This window comes from Periophthalmus magnuspinnatus, chromosome 17 (assembly GCF_009829125.3).
Source record: "Periophthalmus magnuspinnatus isolate fPerMag1 chromosome 17, fPerMag1.2.pri, whole genome shotgun sequence".
NCBI classification, from domain to species: domain Eukaryota; kingdom Metazoa; phylum Chordata; class Actinopteri; order Gobiiformes; family Gobiidae; genus Periophthalmus; species Periophthalmus magnuspinnatus.
Genome location: NC_047142.1, coordinates 22,973,753 through 22,989,498, shown reverse-complemented (window position 1 = coordinate 22,989,498; position 15,746 = coordinate 22,973,753). Strand labels below are relative to the sequence as shown.

Genomic DNA, 15,746 nt, shown 5'->3' with positions numbered 1-15,746 from the left:
CTTTAATTTCTAGCTGATCTTATTGCACATCAGAACAAAACAGCCCTGAACATTTGATATACATCCTATAAACACTTAACCATATCATAATAGTAGTAATAATGTGTCAGAGTATTAACATCTTACGAGTTTTGCAATTGAAAATCTCACTCACTCAGCCATTGCTCACTTTTTTCTCCTCAACTTCTCCAGCCCTGTTTAAGTTGTGAAGGCCAGAATTGCCTGTGAGCCTTAAGTCCTGTGATAAGTGGTGGAGGTCCAGAGGTGAGCAAGGATGAGGAGGAGAGAACCGGAGAGAGCTCTTACTCACTGCAGACTCTTGATTCAAAATGACCCAAGGAGCAAAAGAACTGATCACTAAAACCCCAGGTCAATTTGAGCAAGAAGCACTTAACACTAGAGTGATATTCTTGTCCATATAGTTAAAGATAGTTGTGGAAAGAACTCACGGATGATGCTTAGAAGTTCAACTTGTATAGACAGGTTTGCTTGATTGATGTAGAGTATGCTGTGTTTTTTCATAATCAGAATATATCTAAAATGTGATCAACTTTCACGCTACAGGTTCTTATGATGATAATTATATAAGTTAACCTAATGAACATTATCGAACATCTTTCCTTTAAACATTTCTTTCAAAACACAAGAATAGGAGTATTGTAGTATAAAAGGAAATATATATTTTTTGCATCCCACTGTGGCAACTGGCATTCCCCGCTATCTTCCATCAAAGTACTAACCAAGCCTAACTCTGCTTAGTTACTGAGATCAGACAAGCTCAGGCTTTGACAAGGTGGTACATATGAAGCCTAACCAAGGCCATCCCCAAGGTCTGGTCCTTGAGTTGCATGAAGCCCTTTCAAATCTAACAATGAGGCTGTCCATTAGCATCAACAAAAGCTCTATCTGAGTGTGAATGTTTGTGCATATATGGTATAGAAAATATCTGATCTGACTTACCTGCAGTACATGTTTGAATACACATTATACATACTGGTACTTATTGAAGGTTATGTTTCATTATTTCTGACTTATTTTGGATGTTGCTCTTTTCAGAATTCTCATTTCTCTGTTTGTTTGTTGTACATTGTGCCATTTTGCCCAAGGCCTCTGCATTCTTCAGCTAAATGCAATAATCACTTAGAATGGGGACGCTGTTTCTCTGTCATCTTTGGTGTTTGTTACTGAAAATTGAATTATAAACTCATATTTGAAATACAATTCAGTTTGTCTGTTATGGCAAATTGAATCATTGACTTTATATTCTAATATTGTTCTGTCTGTGTGTCTTTTACAGCTCTGCAGAGGAAAAATTCAGATGGAATAACCAAGGTACTTATCTCTCACACTTTGATAGCATTTTGGGTTTTATTTTTTCAACACAATAAAGTCAAGCACATGATAAATTTGAACAACCAGATTCTCTTTAAAACAAGTTATTTATCTAAAGTCCTCACTGGCAAAATAAATACATAAATATACTTTTGCTAGTTTTGCAATCAGAAAGCTTCAGTAGTGGATAAGTAATGGTTTAAGAATACAAATCATAGTAAGCAGTATTTACACTTCTGAATCCTCACTTTCACAGTTGAAGTCATTGTCAAGCGTATTAGTAGTAGTCACTGCAGCAGTATAGATACTATATAGAAACTTATATAACTGAAAACAAAGAGTTGCAACTATAATAAAAGTCATACTCAGTTTTCTTTTTGAGGAAAAAAAAAAGATTCTCTATATAATAACCAAATAACATTTCAATATATTATCTGTAATATTTCAGTAACAAGATAATGTATCTTTTTTATGCAATAGAATGCATTTTTCAACACTAAATATCTCTAATTGTACCATTAGGTTTTATATTTTTCAACATTATTCTAAAGCTTTTCAGGAAGTGTCAAAATATCAAATTTAGCCAAATTAGCTAAAGTTTAGTATTAAGTAGTATCCGGGTTTCAATTTGTTTTGACAACTCTAGTACTTTTTAAGTGTTTACGCATAATTATGAACATCTAAACCTGGTTGTAGACAGATGGCAAGTGTTCTAGCCTGCAGAGGAAACCCTGATCCAATGAACGTGAGCCTTTTGAAGCATTTAAAAGTCAAATGAAGTCACCTCTTTGCTTCTGACAGGTTCTTTTGACAGTCCTTTAGTCCGCTCTATGAACACCAGTACCCACAGCACCCATGCATGACGCTGGACTCTCCTACCGTCCTCTTCCCTCTCCCTTCTGTGTCATTCATGTGAGGTTGAGATTGTCCTGGAACAAAGTTGGTGACCTCCGCCAACAATGAGGTGCCTAATACAAAAAGCTCATAGTGGAGTCTGACTGGTGAGAACTGTGCTTACCCATCTGCTGAGGCTTCTTCAAAAAAAAGGGGGGAAAAAAAAGAAAGACCAAATTCATTCTGTCACGAAAGTGGAAAGTCCCATCAGGGATTTTGATCTACGAATCATTAAGAAGCTATCACTCCAGCTCTGGACAGGTTTAAAATTGAGTTTGGGCTGGGGAGCATGAGGGTCAGTAAATTCACCTCCGCGCCAGGGAAAGAGATGGAAATGTTTCAGCCATAGCATCAGTATCAGTCTCCACAAGTGTCACTGGAGGTCAATAACTTATCCAACTAAATCCACTTAGAAAGCACACACATTACCATTACCTCTCTACCAGCACACGATTTATGTCACTCTATCTGGCTCATCTGAGTGTTTGTGTCACATGTGAGTGGGCAACAACTTTTAAATACACCAATATGACATCAGGCTTTGTGTGCTCTTCCTTACTTTCTAAACTTTGTACTTAACAACTGTATCAATAATTTCAAAGCAATATAATTTGGTGGTTTGGTTAGAATTAAAAATCTAAAGTAGAATTGCAAAAATAATATCACTTCAAGCTAAAATGCTATTACCATCCTTTAGCTAATAATAATAATGATAATAATAATAATAATAATAAAGAGACTAAGTAAGAAAAAAGCCACTTGAGTACTGCAAAATAAACTAAAAATAACAGAGACATTATTGGAGATTGTATGTGATGTGAACAGATGAGTTGTAATAGTTTTTTGAAAGATTGTAGTGCGTCTGAGTTTCTAATGTGAAGGGAAAGAGAGTTCCAGATGGTGGGGGCAGCAATTTTGAAGGCTCGGTACCCCAAGGTCTGGTGCTTTGGTTTGACTGGGAGTGAGGAGGTTAGAGTCAGATGATTGGAGGCTGAGGGAGGGTCAGGGGGGCTGGAGGAGGTCAGTGCGGTATAGAGGGGTCTAGTTCTGGAGGGCTTTGTAGGTGATCAGGAGGATCTTGAAATTGATGCACTGCAGAATGGGGAGCCAGGAGCTGTTATTATTGTGCTGGAAAGTAGCAGCTACAGTGTCCCTGTACCAACATGCCATCATATTATAAGGTATTATTAGTTTGCTGTAATCTCTTGGTATAATTTTTTCCCTCATGTTTTCATTTCTTGTAACAAGTGTAATGTCTATTTATTGAAAAAGTAAGTTGTCTGGATTTGTGCTTAAGTGGTTTGGGAATAAACCAATACATTGTGTGCTTGCAGATGGACAGAAGGACATAGAAGAAGAGCTCACAACTGGCTTGGAGCTGGTAGACTCTTGTATCCGATCACTTCAGGAATCTGGAATCCTGGACTCACAGGACGCTTGTACAGGAGACAGTAAGTCACTATACTTCACTTGTGGTGTCAGCATTACTGTCAGTGGTCCCCATTTTAGATTTACGAAATAGAACAAATACTAATAATTATACATTTATTCAACTAAGTCCATGTTCTTACTTTTCTGTCAGTCAAGGTTTAAAACAGCAATAGATGTGCTTTTAATTGAAGCATTACTAAAAAACAAAGAATAGTCCAAACTGAGAACTAGTAGTATTATGGTCCCCCCAGAGGAGCTGGAGGAAGTGTCTTGGGAGTGTGTGTGGGAAGTCTGGAAGTCCCTACTTAGATTGTGTATACTATTTTTACCTAAACATTGTGTGAAGTCTTGGCCTCCCCTAGAGTTTCTCTGTTTTAGTCTGATCAAATTTCAGCAGGTCCCAGATGATACCTGTGTGTGCTGCTCTGTGGACCCCATGGGACAGAGGAGCTGTCAGAAACATGAGGGGTTTGATATTCTAATCCTCCCCAACTGAGGAATCACCTCTCCTGCTGGTTACATTCACACAGAGGGACTGGAGTCATGTACAACACCATGCATACAATAAGCACGGGGTGGCCCAAACACATCATGAAAAATTATATAGAAGAGTAATACTTTTGACAATGTGTAACTTACAAGATTTGTAAAGATTAGTTATGGCTAAAAGTTGCATAAAGATATAGTTTAAATGATTGACCATCAACCTATCCATGTGTTTTAGAGTGATGACACAGTATCACCATTGCCACAGCAATTAATAAAACATGAAATGTACTCAAAATGGCACCTAGCTGGAAACTGAAACCCATGAATTACTCACATTGAGCTAAGCACATGTAATGCATGTGCATTCACATACATTAAGAGAAATTTACCTCACATAAAACATCTTCATCCTTCTCAAATAGTTAATTTAACAGCTACATAACCAACCATCCATCCATTTTCTTCCACTTATCATGGATGGCCCCATGTCACTCCTTCGGGCTGTGCCTGACCAGGCCCTGTGGGGAAAGGCCTGGCCACCAGGCGTTTGCTGTCTAGCACCCATCCCAGGCCTGGCTCCAGGGTGGGGCCTCGGTAACGCCGGTCCGGGCAAAGTAGCGAGCCTTGCTGTTCAACTCATCATGAAGGCCTTTTGAACTGCTCTTGGTCTGACCCGTCCCCTAGGACAGAGTTTGCCACGGATAACCCTACAGGGGCTTGAAGCCCCCGGCAATACTGCTCCCAGGATCATTCGGCCACTTAAACACCTCCACCACGTTAAGGTTCAAGGTTCAAGGAGGGAGTTATATAGCTTTTCTTTAAATCAAAAGCAATAAAAATAGCTTTTCTTTAAATCAAAAGTAATAAAAATCTCTGGCATGTTCTAAAGTCAAGAACTCTTCCATCGAAGCGATTAATGACCAAATTTGTTTGTAATGATAATGAATATGAATAATTAAAAAAAAACCATCTATTATCAGTGGTGTTGCCAAGAAAGCACAAGGCTTTCAGTTGGATATCTAAAAATAGACATCCATGAAATATTTAAAGGTGTCAATAGAAATGCTGGTCACGACGCAGAACAAAAGCCACATGCTATTTTTAGACCTGTACAAGTTTGAGGAGCCCTTTGAGCTTATTTACATTATATTATAACACTAACACCATGTAGTTAAGAGTAAATACATTTGAAAAAGAAGCTAACAGTTTCCATATTGTTCAGTGTCGCTCATACAAATGCAGTCGCTGGCCTTCATGGTTGCTGTAGCATATTTATGAGACCCCTTCTTTGCTAAAACCCCATGTGAAATGCTCTTAAAGTGGGTTACCAGATCTGCAGAAGACTATCCTCCATCTTTGTACATAAACATGAGAGGTGAAAGTACTACTGTTGCATTTTGTGTGTGCACTTACTTAGACTGTCCTGACCTAGTAAACCTATCTACCACACTTAGCTTAATATCACTGTTAAATAATGCAGTGTCACCAGTTACAACCCCCCCACAGAGTTTTACTTTGAAGTACTGGTCTAGCCTCATCCATATTGTTTTGATTTATGACTAGAGCCACCGGTTTATAATCTTTCTTGTGTTGCATTCACTGACCATTGACATGCTTTGATTCATCTTCAGCAGCCACATACATTTTAGCTTTTATTTATTCATTTGAGTACTTTGAATGTGAGATACTTACTGCCAAACACAGTGATATAAGTGAGATGGGAGGGATTGTGTTTGTAGAGGACAGCTTTAGAAGTCCTTTGAGACACCAGCGCAATTTGTAACTCTATCTAGCGCCGATACACAGCAGTGATGTTATTTTTCTCTACACAAAGTTGATGGGAGGCACAGCAGCCCTTTTAAATAAGACATGAGGGTACAGCGCTCAATAGAGTCTGATGTTTTTGCTGCTGACGGCACAAAAAACGTTAGCGAGGACACAACAAACAAGTTCATATGTCAAGATAACTTATACAATATATTTACTTGCACCAAAATTGAAACCTAAAAACCTCACTCTGGAATAAAACCTATAACCTTCTTGTTGTTCAGCAGGATTGTTAACCAGAGACCTTTTTGCATATAGGTTTTGGGTCTGGTTTCTTGGTTCCCCTACTACTTTTCTCAATGTAAAGGTACATTATGTAACTTTTCATGTGGGGGTCCAATACCTGATCGCTTCAATTCCAGGCAAAGCATCAACATCTCTATGGTAAAAGGAGACGGAACCCCCACCAAAAAATACATAGTGCACATTTAAATTTGAAGTATTCAATATTTCAGTATTGAGTAATGCTATGTATTGAGTAATATATTATGCAATGCTATTCATTATGTTCATAGTAACATAGACAGACCAAAAACCCAATTATTACTGCATATTATTAGTTACTGTTCTCAGTTGTGGTGGTCTACTGCAAATGAGGCTATTTCTTCCACACCAATTAATTTTCTTCTTGAAAAATGCACCATGGAACATCTATTGTTTTATATTTAATCAGCATTTTGGCGCTGGTGTGTGTGTGTGAAATGTGCCATATTTACACTGGATTGGATTGTGTTTTCAGTGTCACTGCATATTAGTATATATTGCAGCTTGAACACAAAAAATCAAAATGATGGTGCTATTTTACCCCTGAATTTAACAGATTTGGGGCAGAAAAGGAGGGACTAAATAAGTGAAATAGATACGGGAACAGACAGCCCCAGAGAGAGTAGGCTTTGAAGGGAAGGCAGTGAAGAAATGTTTCGAAATTGAGGCCAAGAACACAGTGAGACATAAGGGTCAGGGAGCATTAGAGAAGACTGGAATAACATAGTGGCTAAAAAGCAAATGGCTGTCTCTTGAAAACAAGGCCAAAGAATGGCATTTTCTGCTTCCTTTCAAGCCCCTTATCCATCTCTCTGAGGCTGTTAAGGAGTCAAGGTTTTTATATTGTCCATTCATTGTCAGTTAAAAAAAAAAAAAAGTCATGTGAAAGATGAAATGACACAAAAAGTATAGTCATTTTCTAAGATAGGATATCACTTAAAAGTAGGGCTGTGCTTTTAATCACAACGTAATTGCAATTCAGTCATTTCTAATTGTCAGTGGTCAGCTTGGGTCTTTTCAACTGAGAGATCTACAGTCAATCAAGTCAAGTAAAAGCATGTGGTTTTGGAGGAGAAAATTTGTTTTTTCTATTCAATTTTGATTCTTGGTGTAAAAAGAAAAAACATTGAGAGGCAGCGTGACTTGATGCTTGTGTTTCTCATCTCTGTGCATCTCTAGGACAAGGTCTTCTGTCACAAAGTGCTCTGCAGCTCAACAACCAGGACCCGTATGCAGCCGCGGGTTACCATAGCAACCAGGGCCTGGCGCTGGGGGAATCAGTCACCAGCCGCTACAATCAGGTGCGCACAGAAAGACAGGTGACAAATGTGCCTTTTATTCACACTTTGCAAACAGGGTCATTCTGACACAAGCATTTTGGTTATTTGCTTTTGTTTGTAGAGAATAACCTCTAGGTTTTTCTGAAACAACCAATTTTTGTGTGTGTGTGGGGTTTTTTTTAAATCTGCAACAATAACACAAAACAATAATACAGACCTAACTAAAACTAAAATCACTACAAGTTACATCAATTTTCAATGTCAAAAATGAAGTTAAAAAATTACTTTTCTCACATTTCAAGCTATGTTGGCTATTATTTCTTATGCAAAACAAGTAGAGACATATTTTCTTCTACGTTTTTTCAGATGCTGCAGATGCTGAACTTAATATATTGAGTGATAATGGTAACAAGGACAGGTAAAATAACTCTTCAAGAAAGTGGTTCTGAAAGCTCAAATATTCATAAACATAGCCTGAAAAAACAGTTACACCTTTGTGGCACTGACTGAATACTTTCTGTGGTCTGATAGAAAGAATAGCAAAGAATATCTCATCAGCTTTTGTACTATATTCTATAGTAAGATTGTAAATCCTCAATGTATTTTATGAATAAAATAGAACAGGGCAGAGAGACATCACCAATTTAACTTTGTATTTAACAAAAAGCTGTCAACCTGTCTGTGTCTACATTCACCTCATGTTTCAAGTTTAACGTGTAAAGGACCATTACATTCTATTACAATGAGCTCAAATGAATGTGTAAAAGTGATGTCTCTTGTCCACATTGTCAGTTAAGAAGTGTCCTTCTCACAGACACATTTCAGGATCATTTAGTGTTCAGATTTCACAGCGTTGCTTTTATGACGACTCAGATAACTGCGCATTCTTGATCAGTAGTCAAGGCTCTCTGGTTACTTGCTCCAGGGAGATTTGTTCTTGTTTCTCACTAAAATGAGTGGAACAAGATGACTTTGATTTTAGAGGAGTGGCACTGGACTTTTGACAATTATAGGGAGCATTATGTAGGATTTCTTACATTACTTGAACTGTTCTCACTCAAACATGATCTAAACATATTCAAAGCAAATCTTGATTTTTCTGATTACAGTGATTGCACACTGTAAAATGTATCAATGTTTACATGTTGTATTTTGATTTATACGTTGGATAGAGTTCCTCACTTTGGGTTGGCAGATCCTTGACTTTGCAATAAACCCAAATGTGCTCTCTATTACCTGATGTGTCCTCCGTTTTTGACAGTTAAAGATGCACAATGTAACTTTTCTGGTGGAGGGTCTGCCACCTTTTTATCTACATGGAGAGGCTTTACCTGGAATGCAACATATTAAAAACACCGGACCTGTATTTGAATCAGTGCAAAAATAAATGCGTTTAGTACAGTATTGTGGAACATATCAGGCAAAGCCCTGACATCTCCATGGTGATGGCTTCAGGTGACAGACCCTACTCTAGTAGGTTACACTTATTTGTTGCAGTTATCTTATGGTCAGTAGGAGTGTTTGTTTGAAAATCAACTAAGATAAATATGATCTTAGAGGAAAAGATATGTTTAAAAAAGCAAGTGGTCAGAACAGAAATGGTCTTATGGATGGAGTCATTTAAAAAAATGTTCAAAACAATGATATGTAAGAGATATAACAATGTAAATATTTATTTTTATGTAACTGAAATAAACATTCCTTCATTAATTTGTTTATGTAACAGCTATTATCTTGTGAACTCTTTTCACAGTCAGTGGCATCTCCAACCAAGCTCCAGCGCCTGGGATCGGTCTCTGCTGACATGCCCAGCTATGCCACACTACAGAGGGTATCTTCACCAAAACAGTCCCCTAGCCGGCTCGCCAAATCCTACAGGTGCCTTTCTATATCATTTCATAACTGGCAAATAGACTCAATGTTGCCTCATTGTCAGGAATGCATTTCAGAGGAACCTCACTTACACCACATCACAAAGAACGCAGCTGTAAGAAGTCAATACAGTTGTTGATCAATAGAAGAAAATTACTTTTCTTGGAGCTAGGATTTCTTTTGATAAGCCCCTATGTCTGCTGGCTATCACCCTATTCCTCACAACCGTACTGGTATTATTTCATATATTACTTTATAATCATAATCAAAAGAAAGACAATCTAAGTAAATATACAAGGGTAGCTATATGGATTTTGTTCTCAAGCCACATGTCTCTTCTTTGTAGTTTTGTCAAAAAGCACTGGTGAAAGTAATTCAAAATATTACACTTGGAAGCAATGAAACACAGACCAACCAACTTCAAAGACACATACATTGATTTCATTATTCTAAGTAGTAATGATTTATAGCTATGTCTCAATCCATGGTGATGCTTTCATGTTTCAGTCGTAGTTACTGTGCTGGTTATAGTTTGGTGAGATGATCATAACAGCCTTAAAGCCACTTAGAGACTGGACATTGAGAGAGTTAAGGGGCACTTTGCAGTCTAATGGTCCTGTTCCATTATGTTGGCCAATCACATGAGACACATTCAAAAGTAATGAATGGGTGCCGCTTTAGTACACAGAGATACAGGTCAAGCTTAAATATCTATGAACTGTCTGGACCCCACCTGTGCTATAAAGGAAGAGGAAGAGTGTAATTTTGTGTGGTGTTTAAATGAGACATCGTCGACTGGGCATTGGATGAAGAACCTAATCATAACCCCAGTGTTATTACTGTGACCTACTTTTTATATAGCCTGCATCTATATCTTTTATTATTAAGGATTTTATGATATTGTACATTTCATGATTTACTTATTTCCAATATAAAAGTTGATTCACTTTTGCTTAATTACCTTACAAAATTAGCTACCACTAGTAATTTACTTAATATCCTAACTCATAATCCACATCTTAAAGGGCCCATATTACTTTTTCTGACCTATGTTATAATGTTTCCCTGTCAAAATCATACGAGGAGTTGTGTTTTGCTTCATTCACACATGTTTAACACACAAACCCTGTATATTTAGGCTTTTTTAGTTCTTCTCTCAAACAGAAAACACTCTGTTCCACCTTGTGATGTCATGTGGTAATATGGGAAGTGCTCCATTGTGTTTTTAAAGCCCATACAGCTTCACAAGAATGATCTGGATGATTTTGGCCCTTGAATTCCCAGTCTCTGCTAAACAAAAGGTAGAAGGAGCTGTTAACTTGAAAACTACAGCTTCATGACATCACAAGGTGGAACAGAGCATTTTGAACTTTGGAGATGTAGACTAATAATAAAGTGTAACTCAAACAAGTGTGAATTAAACACAATACAACTCCAGATATGTTTTGATGAGGTAACAACATTATAGCATGGCTTAAACCTCACGTAAGTCAATTTTGTGCAATAATAATAAGTAGTTGCCTGAATCATTCTTAATAAACTATTTGTTGATTATGAAGTAAGTCTTTGTTCATGCTTTATTTTGTCTTATCAAGGTGTAGTGGAAGATTAATTAGCAATAGTTTGCCAACAAAAAAATCATTAGTTAAGCGATAAAACAATATCCTCATACCGAGTCTTTGTGTCTCGCAGTACATCCTCTCCAATCAACATGGTGGCATCAGGGGCAGCCAGCGCCTCTTCTCCTCTGGTCATGGGAGGATCCGCGGGGGGTAACCACAGCTCCTCACCCCTGCACCAGCTCAGTTCTGTGGTGGGCAACTACGCCACGCTGTCCCCCACCAAACGCATGCTGCATCACATCGGAGCAGACACCTATAAGATCTCTCACGAGCTGTACGCCAATGCCACTCTAAAGAGGCCTGGGAGCCTCGCAGGTAGAGGTCAATGCAAAACTTTATTACTCTATCCGTGTCTGTGCTGTGCTGTGGTCTCATGTGAGGTGCTGTCCACTTTGTCAAATTAATTGGATGTATTTTGTATGCACAGAACAAACATAAAGTTCATTAGTTAATTATCGCCATGTTAACTGGGGGGTTATAGGTAAATAGAGCTCGGGATTGTGACATTACACATCATCAGAATTTTCAGTTAGCCAAAACCAATAATTTTAAGATGAGGAATACTATATTTAGCGGCCATTCAAAAGTATTCTGACACTATTGAGTGATAGATCCATCCTGAGCTCTGAAGTGAATGTGTTGTTTGAGGAGTTTAGAAGGTTTGACAAGGTCATTTCACATCGATACACTTGCCATAGAGTTAAGCGACCATAGTGATGGCAACAACACTGACAAGAAAGTGTTGTTAGCAGTTAGCAGTTGATGCAAGCTTACAACAAATAGTATTACAGCCCCCAATAACTTGCGGGTGGTCATAATGTTCTGGCTAATCTGTGCTCATATTCACGTACATGTTTATTTATTTTTTTAAGCTCAAACAAGTACTTTCTAGTGACATCTCTAGAGGACATCAGTCTTCATGAACACAGAGGTCATATGAGCCTTCTTTTCATTCAAGATAATTGGTATTCAGCAGCGGCATTGCCACAACAGGGAGGAAAACAAATTTCACACAGATTTGATGAAATTGGCTCGAGGTTTTTTATCTGAAATTTATTAGATTGCAAATGTTCTCATGAATTTTTGAATAACTTAGACAAATGGGAATCCAATCAGGTTTCAAACTTTCTGAAAAGTGAAATCTGTCATTTTTGCATTAGTGTGTTCCACTACAATGATAAAGGTGAATTGAGTTATTCTGACCGGAACTCATTTTCAACCAAAATTCCCATGTTAGAAATATTCACTGTGTCTACCCACTCCTCTGTTACAGTAATACTTTGTGAGAACACTAGAAAAACCCATTTGGCATCATAAAATTCTTTTTTCCAGAGGGGGTTACAGTCAATTGCAGTATTGTCTTTTATTTCTTTTTACAATTCCCAGTCATCTTACTGACACAGGCAGTTTATTTTTGGAAAACCTTGCAAAATGACTTTATAACAATTATATTAAGAGGCTACTACTTTTCAGACGCTGATCTCTTGACTACACCATGGATTTCCCCTCACATCCTTTAACCTCTGCTCTCTGTCTCCGCCCTGCAGGCTCGCGGGGCTCCTACAGTTCCCAGCACAGTCACTTGGGCTCTGAGCTCAGACCTCTACAGTCTCCAGAGCACCACATCGACCCCATCTACGAGGACCGGGTCTACACCAAGTCTAACCTGAGAGGCCAAGGTGAGCCCAGCGGGGATCATGGGATTGTAGAGTAAAGACCAGAGACAGAGAGATGTTTGTTCAAAGATTTATGCTCAAATACAGGCAGGGAAAGTTAATGTTGGGATACAGTAGGTATGGGTAGAGGGCTCAGATGTAGAGCATATGAGGCAGAATCACTATAGATGTGACAGTATTATGTCAAAGAAGCTAAAAGAAAAGTAAGAAATGTGTTCTCTCATGTAGACCTAGGGACCAAGATGCAGGCATTGATAATTTAAACAAAAACAATAACAAAAAAACATGAATATAAAGTTATTTAATGGTTTATTAATAATTCAACCTTAGTAACTATTTAATTAAGGGATTATTATGATTAGAATAGTTACATGCATTTTCAAATCTTACTTTTAAGTTGATTTGTAGGCATATAGAATCATAAAACTACTCTTCAAGTGCATTTTTTCAGCGTTATCTCCGTAAATAAACATTTGCTGCCTTAAATGCCTTACCTGCTATTACATTAGGTGGATGTATAAAATATGAGGACTTATTCTTTCCTCTAAAATAAAACTACTGAAATAGCTTGAGTAATTATCCAACAAATTGCATTATATATAGCCTATGACTTGAGGCAGACATCAGAGAGTTTCCAGTTTTAGATTGACATAAAAAAACATTACTCTGGCACAGGGAGTGAGACGGAAATGATGCCGTGTACTTCAAAGGCAGGTGTTTTTTAATAATGCCACCTTATGTCAAAGCTACTCGGGATATAAAACACTACTTAGAATAAAATGCTCTCCATCTGATCATGCGTACCGGCGTTTTACACTATCAGGTTGGGCAGATCCAATTGGGGTCTCGCTGGTAATTTGTCTCCCAGTCACAGTCTGTTAACTAATTAGTTTCAAAGCTGGGAATTAATCTCAATTAATCTCATGGGCGTTAGTACGGGCTGCTCCAAAATCTAAGCAAATTAGCCATGTAGAGAGCCTGTGGTTTGGTGGCCACAACAACAATGCCAAAGTATAGATTGTCATTGCTCATGATATTTGGAAAACAAGGGCTTTCATAGGGTTTCAATTAGTTAGTTCAAATAGCTGTTAGACAACTCAAAAACAATGGTTTAATTGTATTGACAAATGAACAGTTGAGAGACTAGGCTCAGTGGGTGTCATTGCGGGATAGGGATAATTTTGTCAGCGTAAATAAAGTGTGATTTAGCTAGTAGAAGCATTTGCATCTAAATCTGAATACTATCTTGGAGGAAGTTATTAAAAGAATATGTGTGTATATCAGGGGTGTCCAAACTTTTCTCATTAAGGGCCACATATAAAATCACAGACAAAGCCGAGGGCCGATTGAGGGCCATAGACTGGTCACCAGTACAGTGAATACTTCAAATGTGTGTTATTATTACAAGTTAGACTGAACCACTAGACCTTTTATTCATACTTACATCCTCAATGAAACACATTAAATATTTGATAAGGGCTTGTTAAAGTAGATTTTCAGAAATATATAGTAAAAAGTACTGTTTAAAGTAAAATAGGCCAATTCACCTGGAAACTTGAGGGCCAAGAAAAATTGGTCCGAGGGCCGCATTTGGCCCCCGGGCCGCAGTTTGGACATGCCTGGTGTATATTGACCAACCATTGTTACGGTTATAATTTACTTTCTCAGAACTGTTACTTTTTTGTAGTTATGGGGTGTAAATAATTTGAAAATGATTAAGAAATTACCTTTGATATCATGTTAAATTTGCTTTACTGCGTTTTAACTTTGCTACTGTCAATGGTGGAATGTAACAAAGTAAAAGTATCAGTATTTTTTATGATAGTTTGAGACCCGTAGAAAAAGGTTTTGTTTTTAACACGTTCATAATTTGAGCAAACAAAATTATAACAACAAAATAAAAGCAGCTATAATAAAATGAGTGATTCAGCTGTTTCTGTTGAACAAAATTCTGCACAAATCTTTATCAAAATCACTGCATTTAAAGCTTCATTAGACCTCATAAAGCTTTTTAAACAGGTACTTTAATGCTTTTACTTAAGCAGCTTTTTCATGTGATACTTTTACTGAGTTTTTTTTTTTTTTCTGTTTGCTCCAGTATCTGTATTTTGACTAACAGAAATGAGCACTTCTTCCACCATTAGCTACTGTATATAATTTCACCCTTTAACTAAACATGCTGTGTGATGTGTGACTTGTTGCCATCTTAAGTACAATGTATTTGCATTGTACAGCATGGCTTTTATGTGGGCTTTGATATTTCTGCATGCATGGTATTTGATATACTATGAAAGCTGATTTAATAACTGTGATGGCAGCGGCGGCAAATATTGAGAAGTGTTATGGAAATAAATGAAGTTATATTTGTTTATTTTGGGATAAAGCCTCTCAATATTTCATCACAGCTTTTTGAATGCTATAGTATAATAATCCAGCTTCCATATCAGACAACCTTTGCAAGTTTATTACGGTGAGATAATGATATAATGTTATCTGACCTGTGAAGATGTTGACTTATTTTGCAATATCGCCTTTTTCTTTTTGCTTCTTCCCCATTTTGTTTGGTCTTCGACTGGTGCTCCTTGTCTAATTCCTTGTGTGTTAACTGTCATTGGTCCCATGTTGTTACTGTTCGATCTCCAGACCCTGTAGTGAACCACTTGTACCAGGAAGTCCTCAGTTATTTGCTTTCTCCTTACACTCCCTCTTTAGCCCCGCCCTCTCCCGGTGTTGACCCAATCCCCTTGCAGCGAACGGGAAGCCAGAGTACTGCGGGGACCTTTCAGAGAGCCAGCTTCGCTACAGCGGGAGGGGCGTCTGACTATGGCAACCCGTACCGCACGCTGCAGTTCTGCCCGTCCACCGAGTCGCCCTACAGTAAATCAGGACCCGCACTGCCCCCCGAGCCCGCCCTGGGACGCTCTCCATCTGTGGACAGTATTCAGAAAGACCCAAGGTAAGTACATAGCTTTACTAACAATCAGCTATGGCTCGTGATGAAGCTTGTGTTACTGCTCCCTTTTTCCACATCCACTCAACGTACTGAGGGCCAGATTCAC

The 15,746-nt window shown here is 38.0% G+C and overlaps 1 protein-coding gene across 5 annotated transcripts in view; it reads left to right on the top strand.

Moving 5' to 3' along the window:
• Nucleotides 1–15,746, top strand: part of ctnnd2b (catenin (cadherin-associated protein), delta 2b) — a 132,422-nt gene that overhangs the window by 70,214 nt on the left and 46,462 nt on the right. For 3 of the 5 annotated variants that reach the window (XM_055228276.1, XM_055228274.1, XM_055228277.1), the window contains 7 exons: nucleotides 1,298–1,332; nucleotides 3,561–3,677; nucleotides 7,417–7,538; nucleotides 9,271–9,395; nucleotides 11,082–11,332; nucleotides 12,559–12,690; nucleotides 15,400–15,643. In XM_055228276.1, the coding sequence (XP_055084251.1) occupies nucleotides 1,298–1,332; nucleotides 3,561–3,677; nucleotides 7,417–7,538; nucleotides 9,271–9,395; nucleotides 11,082–11,332; nucleotides 12,559–12,690; nucleotides 15,400–15,643 (1,026 nt within the window). The remainder of the gene's footprint in view (nucleotides 1–1,297; nucleotides 1,333–3,560; nucleotides 3,678–7,416; nucleotides 7,539–9,270; nucleotides 9,396–11,081; nucleotides 11,333–12,558; nucleotides 12,691–15,399; nucleotides 15,644–15,746) is intronic. The other 2 variants (XM_055228278.1, XM_055228275.1) reach the window with 1 other exon arrangement.